Below are 12,211 nucleotides of genomic sequence, written 5' to 3'. Positions count from 1 at the left end.
CTGTCAAATAAATAAATAAAATCTTTAAAAAAAAAAAAAAGTGTGAAATCTCTAAAATGGGATTCTCAGAAGCAGGAGCCCTAACCCAATGTGGTAAGAAGTGCATATGTGAGGCACTCTAAATTAAAAGAGGAAGGAAATCAATGATTTTAGCTATTTCAAATTTACAAGTTGTGACCTCATGCGTCTTCCAGTGGTCTGCATTAAAGCGATGTACCGCACCGATGCGGCAAAGTAAATCAAGACACCTCCAAAAAGGTGGTATAGTAAGAAAAATGTCCATTTAATCATTTACTTTAGCAGGCAAGCAATTTGTAAACATTCAGTAGCGGCAGCATCCAAGTTACAAACAATTTAAAAAGAAACCAAGATTAGTGATTATAATCGTTCCTTCCCTTTCCCCAAAAGAAAAAAAGAAAAGAGAAAAGATCTGGAAATGAATTGACTGAAAACACTACAAACAGGGAACATTCAGTTACATCTTCTATCAGCCTTCTATGCATCCTCTCTGTGTTTTATTTTTGAAGATGTATCTACTCCTAAAATGCATTATCTTGCAATAACTTGTACGTGAGTGTTTGCCCTCTAGGACGGTGTTCCTGCACAGGATCATCTCAGTTTAAATCCCATTTGCAAAGGGAATATTTATGTCTTGATTCAATGCTTCTTTGACTTCGGGTGGCAGGGTGTCAAAAAGGTGATCTTCCACAACAAGCCCGCTTTTCTTGAGCAGGCGACACTGGCCCAGCTGGGCTGGCAGGCGGTCCAAGCAGTTCCCCTTCAGCTCTAGCTGAGTGAGCTGGGAGAGCTGACCAATCTTCTCGGGGAGGAAGGTGATGCAGTTTTGCCCCAGATTCAAAGTCCTCAACTTCATGCATTTGAACAACTGCTTTGGCAGAATGTCCACTTTGTTCCCAGTGATATGCAAATGCTGCAGGTTCTGAAGCAATCCTATCTCTATTGGAATCACAGAAATGTTGTTGTAGCTTACGTCTAAGCATCTGAGTTTCTGTAAACTGAACACTGCCACGGGTAAGGATTCGAGCTTGTTGTTAGAGAAATAAAGTGACTCCAAGTTTTTGACATGGGTGATGGAGGGAGGGATGGTAGCGATTTTATTATGCCATAATTTCAGACACGTCAGTCGTTTTAAATGCTGGAAACTGATGATCTCCTCGATGGTGCGTATGTTATTTGATTTTAAATCCAGTTCCTGCAGATTCGAGAGGCTGAAGATAGCATGGGGGATTCTCTCCAGCTCACAGTTCTGAAGTTCGAGCTCAGCGACATTCATCATTTTCTTAAGGCTGTTCAGTACCAGGAGTTTAGTGCCGTCATTATGAATGACTAACTTGGTAAGATGTGGAGCCACATCTGTAATGTTGGAGGGAACTTTGGTCAAATTGCTTTTCACGTGGAGAATCTTAAGGTGCCGCAGCTCCCGGAGAGATTCGAGCCCGATCATCTTGTTGTTCTCAGAGTTCAAATTGCCTATCAAGTACAACTCCCGAAGGTTTTTGAGCAGGTACACCCAGGCGGGGATTTCAGCCACGTCGGTGAACTTCACGTGAAGGCATCTCAAGTGATCGCGGAGGAAGCTAAAAGCTGTCTGTTCCACTTTCGCAGGGCAGTGGCAGAGGTGGAGCTCTTGGAGGTTAGTCATCTGAGAGATCTTAGCGGGAATTTTAGCTTCCGGAATCAGTTCAAGTTTCAGCACATCCAGGTCTGTGAGGTCAAAGACGGCGTCGGGCACGCCGGATAGCATGAACAGGTGGAGCTCCTGCTTGTCCTGGGCATTGCGGGACACGTGCTGCCGAAGTTTCTCGAATGTCCACTCGTGGTTCAAGCTAATTTCCCTAAGTTTATTTTCACTGACTTCTGACAGGAACACGCCAAAGCGCTTTGAATACAGTTGGTCATACTGGTCTACCATGTGCAGAAGGAATGCGAAGTCGTTTTTGACATCCGGAATGTCACTGAAACTGCTCTCTTCTCTGACTTTTTCGAAAGAATATTCCTTCAAAGGTATCCTGAACAACCAGAAGAGAGTGTAGAGGCAGATAAAACCATAAACACAGATAATGGATATGTAGCTGATGAGAAGCTTCTTCAGCATGTAAGCCATATTGTGGGTGCACTCAAACACCTCATAGCCAGTCAGGTGCTCCACTTTGGGCTTGCAGACGTGCTCGAAGCTGATGGCGTTGACGAAGTTGGCAGTATAGCAGAGGATGAAAATGAATTTGGCTGTTTTGATGAACGTTTGGACCACATAGAGTTTGTAGATCAAGTCACTGTCTTCCACGTGAGCACGGAACTTCCTCACTTTCTCGAACAGGGCTTTGGCCTGTTCCCCGTCTTTCTTATCCAGGATGGTCATGCTGGGGACCTCGATCACAGGCTTCTCGGCTGAGAATTTGAAGCCTGTCTTGTTGATCATCGGGGTACTGGCACTAGGGCTCCCCTCATCACTGCTGGTAGACACATGCTTTGGTAGAGTCTGGGCACCTGTTATTCTCTGCTTGTTTTCCTCTGAGTCTTCACACGCTGTCTCAGACAACGCTTTGGTAGTCCAAGGAGACTCAAAGCACTTTCCTAGTATTGAAACAAAATGTTCTACTTTTGAGCATGTTTTGGGATATTTGAACCAAAAGTTGCTACTGACCATGAGAATAATAGTATGTATGAGAGCAAGGTATGGAAAGTACTTGGAATACCACGGAAGGGCCAGATGGTAACACATCTGATTAATAAATACATATTGCTGAAAATCTAAGTTTGTCTTTCGGCCTGTTGGATCTTTCTTCTCCTTCTTTGTCTCCTGATTTGGAACTGTCGAATCTGTGTGAGGATATGTGGCTCTGAGAGGTATGTCAGGTGTCACAGCAGATGTGCCAAAGGAAATGTCACTTGCCGTCCGCCCGTCTTTGTCTTGGTCAGTGGCTGCTTCCATCTTGGGGATATTGGTGGTAACGTCGGCATTTCCCAGTGGCGTGTGTGCCTTTGAGTTTACAGGAGATGGCAATACTGGCAAGCAGACCACCTGATCTTTGGTAAGTTGCATGGTTCCTGCAAAGATGGCTACCATCAACATAACGACAGCCAGGTAATCCATAAACACGTCCCACCATGGTTTCAGGATTCGGTAAGTTGGCTGAATGTCATTAAGTGAAGCAACTTCCGCAAGGGTAAACATTCCTAGAAAACAAGAAAACAAAAGGCATCATTACAAAGATGGAAGCGAAAACATTAAATGAAAAACAAACACACAAAAACTCTATACTTGCTCCAAACAAAAGCATTCTCTTTCACGTCCTAGCTTTTTATCCAAGGTAGGTATAGGAGAAAATAAGCTAAAAGGAACAACTATGAGAAAAAATTGTGGTTTGTCATAGGAGCTTTTCTCTCCTCACCCAAGAGAAGAGAAAAAAAAAGTGGGGGCAGGGTAGGGAATGAAGAATGCTTTCTTTCTTTCTTTTTTTTTTTTTTTAAAGATTTCATTTATTTATTTGACAGACAGAGACCACAAGTAGGCAGAGAGGCAGGCAGAGAGAGAGAGGAGGAAGCAGGCTCCCTGCTGAGCAGAGAGTGTGACGCAGGCCTCGATCCCAGGACCCTGAGACCATGACCTGAGCCGAAGGCAGAGGCTTAACCCGCTGAGCCACCCAGGCGCCCCTGAAGAATGCTTCCTTGGTGAGAAATAAGGGCAGTGTGCTGAAGAGTTGGAGTAGAAAGGGCGGAAAAGTTTGAGAGCTGTTTTGGAGTCAGAATTGAAAGATTTTTAACTTCCTGGACCTTGAAGAAGGATGTGAGAACATGATGGTATCTGGACTGGACAGATTCAAGGTTAAGACTGGAGTCTTAGGAAGTGAGTTGAGAGGACTTCTGTTTTGTACAAGCCAAAATGGAAGGGTCCGTATATACTATTAAACTCTACATAAGCTATGTGTACCAGATTCAGGCTGATCACTTACTAACGGTATGATTCTCCAAAGTCTTGTGTTTTCCATCTGTATAATGGGGATGATAACTTCTGAGGGATATTGGAAAGCTTAAGTTAAGTATTGATTATAAAGCTCTAGCCTCTGGCCACAGTAGTTGTTCCCTTGTTGCGTTAGCTCTTCTCATTCTGGTGGAAATGTGCCATGGACAGCTGAAATTAAGGGTCTAGAGTTTAAGAGGAGTCTTAGTATATACATACTTGGGGTTTATCAATATATAGAGCTGGAACTCTGGCCTTTTCATGCCCCTGTGGAACCGCCTGTGGCATGAAAAGAGGGCCTGAGACACAGGTGGAATGATCAGTGACAAGACACCAAAGAGGTCAGGGCCGGCAAGACCTTTGATCTCTACCAAAGCAGTGACCCCAGACGCAATAAAGGGAAGTCCAGTACCAGACCACCTGAAAATATGGTCACCAGTCACTGATGGCTGGCAGTGTTACAGTCCAGAAACAATTCCTACAAAGAATAAAAGTACAAAGGACAATCATCCTTGACGAAAGCAAAAAAAACCTCAAAGTTTCTAGGGCAAGTGCTGGGAATGGGCCTCTGTGATCATACGTGTGAAGTCAGTGTTTATCTTCTTGAATCGGAAGTTTCAGCTTCTTGAAAAGTAACACTATCACATTTTACTTTCTTGAGATGCTCTCAGGTTCCAGTATTCAACTAGAATATGACGTAATTCTTTGAAAAGCTAGTAAAAAGAAAGAAAGATAAAAGGCCAGACAAAAACCTAAAATTCTGGGAATACATTATATTTTAAAATAAAGGAAAGAAAGCAGATTTTTAAAAATCTGACGCCAAAGTTGCCTGGACTGCTGTGTTGAGAAGGATTCTGAGGCTGACTCTGGCTTTAGCAAAGAAGTGTGAATTGACTGGTTACTAGTATCTCTCTTGGATGACAAAACAGAGAGTGGTGGGATCAGAACATTGACTCTGCTGGCTCTGTTTCAAAGTCTCTGAAAGTCGGGACGTCGGGACACTGTCTTGTTTCTTCTGAAACTCTCTACATACATCTCGTGCTGCACAAGGCAGGAACACAATATTTCTTAATAAAATACAATGAATATCTACTCATTTGTAATAGCAATTCTCCTATCTATAGTTTTTTTTTTTTAAGTGGAATGTCTTTTATGTAAGAGGTAAATGTAAGCCCAAGGACTCCAAATACATAGAAACTATTCCATTGTCCTTAAACTTAGTGAAGATCACTAGAAATCACACTTCTAGACTTCAAGGCTGAAGTATGAAATACCTGGCCACCAGTCTTTATTAAAAAATGACCAAGGAAGTGGGAGATAACATTCCCACCGGAATCCCTTTATCCTGAGCTCTTGCATTGTGTGTGTGTGTGTGTGTGTGTGTGTGTGTGTGTGTGTTTGGTTTTGTGAGTGGTTGGGAATTGATGCAGGAAGCCAGGCTACCGGAGTACGCAGTGGGCCAAGCTCCATGAGAAACAGTTCACCACAAGTCATGTGAGCTCTTTGGTCCCTACACAGAATGCACAAACACAGCACCAAGCCACAGGTTACCATGACTCTTACTTCAAATACAGAGATTGCAGAACACACCTCCCAGGTTTCTTCCTGGCAAAGAACTTCATCCAATCATACCCAAGGACCACGGTTTTAAAGGGCCATACATATAAATAATAGGAAAAAAAATACCTCTTTCTAATAAGATTTTTCTTTACTCTTCAGATCGTGGCATTGGGCTCTAAAGAAGTCAGGATGTTTGGGTTGGAGAACTGAGGGGAGAAGGGAATTTTGAAAGTCATTCTGCTGACTTTCAGTGAATATTACTTACCCGTCTGTTAAGTCCTAATTATTACAACTGGTTTCTCTGCTTCCAGTCTTTATTTTTATTTATTTAGCTACTTACTTAATTATTGTTATTAAAGTAGAGTTGACGTGAAATGCTCCATTAGGTCTGGGTGTATAAAACAGTGATTCAACAATTACGTACATCACAAAATGCTCACTGTGGTCAGTGTGGTCACCATCTGTCACCAAAATGATTACAATATTATTGACTGTACCTCCTACGTTCTACGTTTCACTCCTATGACTTCTTTGTCTTGTAACCTGAAGTCTGTACTCCCCAATCCCCTTCACCTATTTTGGTCATCCCTGCACTGCCACCTTCTTCTGGCAACCTTAGGTTTGTTCTCTGCACTTGTGAGTCAATTTCTGTTTTTGTTTGTTCGTTTTGTCTTTTAGGGTTTCCACATAGAAATGAAATCACATAATGTTTGCCTTTTGCTGTCTGTCCGCCTCCACTCTTGACTTCCTTCAATGCATCTCCCACCTGCTGGGGGTCCTTTGGTTAAAACTCTTCTCCAAAGATTCTCTACACTCTAGGCTGATAATGTCTTCCAGCTTCTCCAACCAGCCACTCATTGCCCCCCTGTATTCAGGTCCTTCTATGCACTGTTTCCTCTACTTCCTTCCCAGTCACCTTCATTAGGCTACCAGGTTTCTGTCAGCTTTCCCAGAAAGTCCTGCCTAACCTCCGTCTGCATGGGGTTCTTCTCCAACGAGCTCTCACAGGACTCTGTCCCTTTGCCCAGGACAATCTTTGTCACACTGCGGTGGAACCAACTGACTACTTGTCCTATCCCAGACCAGATTTTAAATTCAGTAGGGCCAAGGGCCAGAGGCCATGTCTGTCCTCCTCATTCCCTTCTAGCCAATGCCTGCCGCGTAGCAGGTGCTTCACCAAGGAAAGACCGTACGGCTCTTGACTACCATCGTCAGCATCTCCTCCTCCTCAATATCCCTCCAGAACAGTGATCAGCTCTCTGCATATGGTATCGGGTCGAAGAGCATTTGATTAAACCTAAATGCCACCACGGTGCAACTTAGGCCCTGACAAGAATAAAAACTCTAAGTCAGGCCTCTGCATAAAGATAAATAGCTAAAGGCTCAGACAGCAAAGAAGCTGTGGGATCCTTGTAACCAGTATTTCGTAGCCGTTAAAGCTTCATCTGTGGTTTTATAACACCTTGGGCTCGGGACAGGCTCTGATTCCAGGAGTGAGAAGAGGAGGTGGGTCACTTTCCCAGAGGAGGGAGAGAAAGTTAAAAGGTGGGGGCAGAGAACAGAGCACTAGAGTACTATAACTTCACAATGACCCCAAATGATTGCTAACGAGGACCCCACAATCCAGCAAGGGTGCCAACATCTGAACAACAGGGACCAGCATGCAAGCGTGGGCTCTTCTCCTCCAGCATGCTGTCTACTCTACAGCACAGAACGCCAAGGGTTCCGTGCCCCTGCCATTTCCTCCAGCCCACTTCCCTTCTTTCTTTCTGTTCAACTCCTACGGATTCCTCAAGCACCAGTTCAGCTACTGCCTCTTTTCCCAAACTCCTATCATATGGTCTAATAATATCTTTTTCTAGTATTTGTCTCTTCCTGTAGATCAGGAGCTTCTTCCTAAAGGATGTAGGCAGGGACTATGCCTTCCTATTCACCTGCCATCCACTGTGACCCACTCTCTCTCCTCTCAAGAACAGGGAAGGCATTCAGTGACAACAATGATGATGAAGATGACAACAACGGCAGCTAGTTATGTGTCACCTTCCTCCCATGTGCCAAGCACTATCATAGGAGTTTTATATCTGGTATAATCTGCTTCTGTGTGGGACGCATTCCTGAAATGAATGTATTACAGTTTAAGGTTTTGTGGGGTGAGGAAACAGTTCTACTTCCAAAATGCTACCTAATTATATAAAAGCCACCAAAGTGAAAAAGACAGATAATATCAAGTGCTGGTGAGGATGGGGAGCAAGGAGAACCCTTACACACTGCTGGTAGGAGTAAACTGATAAAACCATGCTGGGAAACTTCTGGGTTAATATCTACTAAAATTGAACATGTGCACACTCTATGACCCAGCAATATACCCAGGAGAAAAACACATCCTTATCAAAAGCCACATATAAAAGACATTCCCAGAAGCACTAGTTGCAATCACCCTACACTGGAAGCTAGCTACACGTCCACCACCGGTAGAATGAAAAAATGAAACGTGGGATATTCACAAAGTGGAGTATCAGGCATCCATGGGAATGAATGGTCTAGTTATGTGGGTCTGCTCGGTTTATAAAATGTGATCTGTACATTGAGGCTATGTGCCTTTTTGGTTATTTATTATGTTTTAACTTCAATAAAAAGTTTCAAAAAGAAAGGATAACAGTATAAACAACTGCCCTACAAACGCTCAGTGTCCGCAGACAGACGCTCCGCCTTCCCCCATTCAAAGGCTCCCACAGGCTGGCTGGGGTCGGAGGCCAGGGACCTCCTCTCCCCCCGGATGACAAAGGACTGAATCTGCCACAGAAAAGTAGGTACAGAGGTATGAATCTACCATGTACAACAGCTCTGGCTGGGACCAGCTCAAGGCGCACAGATGAACGCCAGTGGAACACCGCCTGAATTTCTTCTAATCCTCACGTTACTCTCATTTGCCACAGTGGGATTATTTTCCCCTGACAGAGAAACTGGCCTATAGGGATTAAGTTGTGGAAGTCAAATAATGAGTGGAGAAATCTGGATTGAAAAATCTCAGCTAAGGCCAAGCCACATGTTCCTTCTAGCGGGTGATGCTGCCTCTCTTCCTTCCTTGTGTGTGCAGTTTGCAAACTAATTTTCTATGAAATACCTCTGATCACTTTCATGGTAACCCGGGGAATGAGGCACTGCTACTGGCTACCAGGCTGCAGAAACCCGAGCACAAAAAGCTTAATAGACCTCCCTGGGCTAATTAAGTGACAGGGTTAACAGAATCTTTCATCTTCCTATCTCCTCTATCGTGTGGTCTTCCAGTGGCTGCGCTGTTGGCTACGGTCGGCTGCTGAAGGAGGGAACTTCTGACCCTTGTCCTTGGCTTTGAGGAGATGGAGGAATGAAATTATGTAATCACCACCTCCTTCCCTAAGGTGACCCTTCACGATGTCAAAAACCATGAGCCCGGCACCAGGGAGGGGAATGTAGACATGATGTAACTTAGTCCTTGCCCTCCAGGAGTTCCCAGTCTAATGGACATCCCTATTAGCAGTAAGTGTGCTATTACAACACAGTAAGAAAACTGCCCTGACTGGGTTAATACAAAATACAGGAGGTGTAGGACAGCACAAACCCATGTCTGCATCTGATAACAGGGGGTGGGGCTCCACAGAGAGGTGGTTTCCAAGCTGAGATCAGAAGAAGGGGAACGTCATGGGGTGCCTGGGAGGGTAGGAAATATGATTTGACAGAAGTAGCAAGCACAAAGGCATGGAGATATGGGAGAAGTTAGGTATTATAGAAACTACAAATAATTCCATTGTTATCCCATTCTTCATCTAGTATGCCCCTGTACAGATCGCACATTTTACAGGTAAGTCACAAGGTGGAAACAAACCGAGGCATGCATGGTTTAAATGTAGTCTTAAACCAGTACTTTCCAGTTTAAATGTAGTCTTAAACCAGTACTTTCCTGCAACGTCAGCCACCGACTAGCTCTTATCTCAAACACAGGACTTCAGTAAGTGTGTCTGGTATCCCATTTTACCCATCAAAAACAGAGTAAAAACTTCCTACCTCCCAGGGAGTGTTTCAACCATTAACTGCCTGAAAATGCAGGAGTGCTTTGAACAGAAATTGCTTTTCATATATGCAAGTGCATACCAAGTATATTAAATATATACATATAATATAGTATGTTAAGTATATGATGATCCTCAAGTGACTTTCTAATGTGACAATGAGAGAGATCAGTACCTAACTTCCATATCCAAGGTTTGATCTCTTTAGTGAATGGGGACTCAGAATGGATATAACCATGTATAAGGGTGTTTTTGTTTCTTTTAACCCAAGAAAGGCACACTTAGTATTAATTGCATACGTTCTTTGGGTTCTCCTTTATAGTACGTCTATTGCAAAGGACTTAAAGAATTACATTACAAGCATGAGGATTTCACATTCCAAGGATTCTCTGTTTATGGTACTAACGAAAATCAGCTTAACATTCCCATAAGTACGTATTTCTGATGGGAATTGGGAAAGTTTTCTGTACTAGAACTGAAAGAGGAAAATTAATAGACTTTGAACAATGATGAATCAGGAAAGAACAGACTGAATCTAAATTCTTTTACACTATATGATTCTATTTTCATTAAAAAAAAAAGATTATATTTATTATATTTATTTATTTGACAGAGAGAGACAGCAGGAAAGGGAACGCAAGCAGGGGGAGTGAGAGAGGGAGAAGCAGGCTTCCCCCTGAGCAAGGAGCCTGATGCCAGACTTGATCCCAGTATTCTGGGATCATGACCTGAGCCAAACGCAGAGGCTTAATGACGGAACCACCCAGGCGTCCTTGCTTCTGTTTTCTTATCTGAAAGCATGACCAGTAATAATGGACTAAACCAATAACCAATAGCCAGGTTCAAAAATTAGAAGCTATGATGGTTGGACAACTCCGTGAATATACTGAAAAATGCTGAAAAGTATACTTAACTGGGTGAATTGTATGGTATATGAATTAAACCCCAATAAAGTCATTAAAATTTAGAAGCCAGACCTCAATCTTTATTTTACTGCCTAAACTGCCTCTCAACAGAAACAGGAGAGTGAAAGGAGGTACCCTAATTGTAGAGTCACGCTACACAGCATTCTAGGTTCAAATATGTTCTAAAATGATTGCTATGTTATTATGATTACACTGAACTCGTTCTGAAGAAAAATTTAGCACTTTTCTTATCCACTCCATGTCTCATCTATTAAACTTTTTTTTTTTTTTAAGATTTTATTTATTTAACAGAGATCACAAGTAGGCAGAGACGCAGGCAGAGGGGGTGGGGGGAAGCAGGCTCACTGCTGAGCAGAGAGCCAGATGCGGGGCTCAATCCCAGGACCCTGGGATCATGACCTAAGCTGAAGGCAGAGGCTTTAACCCACTGAGCCAGCCAGGCACCCCTCATCTATTAAATCTTAATAACAATATTGCCATGTATTGGAAGCAATTCAGTTTAGGATCTGACACAAAGTAAGGCCCAAAGGTGTTTGCTGAATCTGAATGCAGAAAAAGAATCACTGAGGAGAAAAGCAAGCCCATCTTAATTAGTCTTTAACTGAAGAGGGTTAGGCCAATTTCTTGAATTTTGAATTAGCATGTAGCATTATGTACACAGAAGGAATCCCAAAATAAAAGACAGTAAAACTGGTTTTAATTTCATTTCTTTCAAAAACAGTTCAATTAAAATTACTTATTTTTTTTTAAAGATTTTATTTTTAAGTCATCTCTACACCCAACATGGGGCTCAAACGTACAACCCCAAGATAAAGAGTTACACACTCCACCAACTGAGCAAGCCAGGTGCCCCCCAATGAAAATTACTTATATTAGAAGGTGGCAAAGTTTGATGCCAAAGAGACCTGATTCAAATCTTGTTTTTTGCTCATGTTCTTTAGCAGTGTAAATGTGGGGAACTTAGTGTTTGTTCAAAAATTTATATTAAGGAGATTATTATTAGCATACAGCAAAATCCTAGCATCAAAACAGAAAAATATGGCCACCTAATTTAAAACTTTAAAAATTAATCCCATCTGCACAAGAAGACCTTTGATACCCCTATTAGAAGGAAGACAAATGGCTTGGAAGTGTTTTACTTAATGAAAAAAACTTAGCATATGAGGACGCCTAGGTGGCTCAGTGGGTTAAACCGCTGCCTTTGGCTCAGGTCATGATCTCAGGGTCCTGGGATGGAGGCCCGCATCGGGCTCTCTGCTCAGCAGGGAGCCTGCTTCCCTCGCTCTCTCTCTGCCTGCCTCTGTCTACTTGTGATCTCTCTCTGTCAAATAAATAAATAAATAAATAAAATCTTTAAAAAAATTTAGCATATGAAATAGTAAAGAGCTTGATTAATCAATCTAATACATGTATTTTTCACATAGGTATGAGTTCCCGACCCAATCAAATACAAACGTTCATTTTCTTTCTACTGCGTTCTATGAAAAACCGGCCAGTTTTCTTGGCCAAACTGGGCAGATTGGGTAAACACCTGAGACTGGTGAGGATCAAATCCTCAAATCCTTCAGTGAAATAAACCAAAGCTGAACAAATTAAAGTTCATAAAGAAGTAATGAGCTATATCATCACTACCAGGAACCCTTCCTCAACATTCAATGTACATTTGAACATATATGTACACACGTGTGCAGGAA

At 42.6% G+C, this 12,211-nt stretch overlaps 1 protein-coding gene across 3 annotated transcripts in view; it reads right to left on the bottom strand.

Annotated features, from left to right (window-relative positions):
- Positions 1–262: 262 nt before the first annotated feature.
- LRRC8D (leucine rich repeat containing 8 VRAC subunit D) overlaps positions 263–12,211 on the bottom strand; it is a 122,043-nt gene continuing 110,094 nt past the window's right edge. For all 3 annotated transcript variants that reach the window (XM_044238651.1, XM_044238653.1, XM_044238652.1), the window contains exon 3: positions 263–3,198. In XM_044238651.1, coding sequence (XP_044094586.1) covers positions 620–3,196 — 2,577 coding nt within the window. In that variant the 5' untranslated portion in view covers positions 3,197–3,198 and the 3' untranslated portion in view covers positions 263–619. The remainder of the gene's footprint in view (positions 3,199–12,211) is intronic.

Source organism: Neovison vison, chromosome 2 (assembly GCF_020171115.1).
Source record: "Neovison vison isolate M4711 chromosome 2, ASM_NN_V1, whole genome shotgun sequence".
NCBI classification, from domain to species: Eukaryota; Metazoa; Chordata; class Mammalia; order Carnivora; family Mustelidae; genus Neogale; species Neogale vison.
The sequence above is the reverse complement of the archived record's forward strand: the minus strand, read 5'-3'. Positions and strand labels throughout refer to the sequence as shown.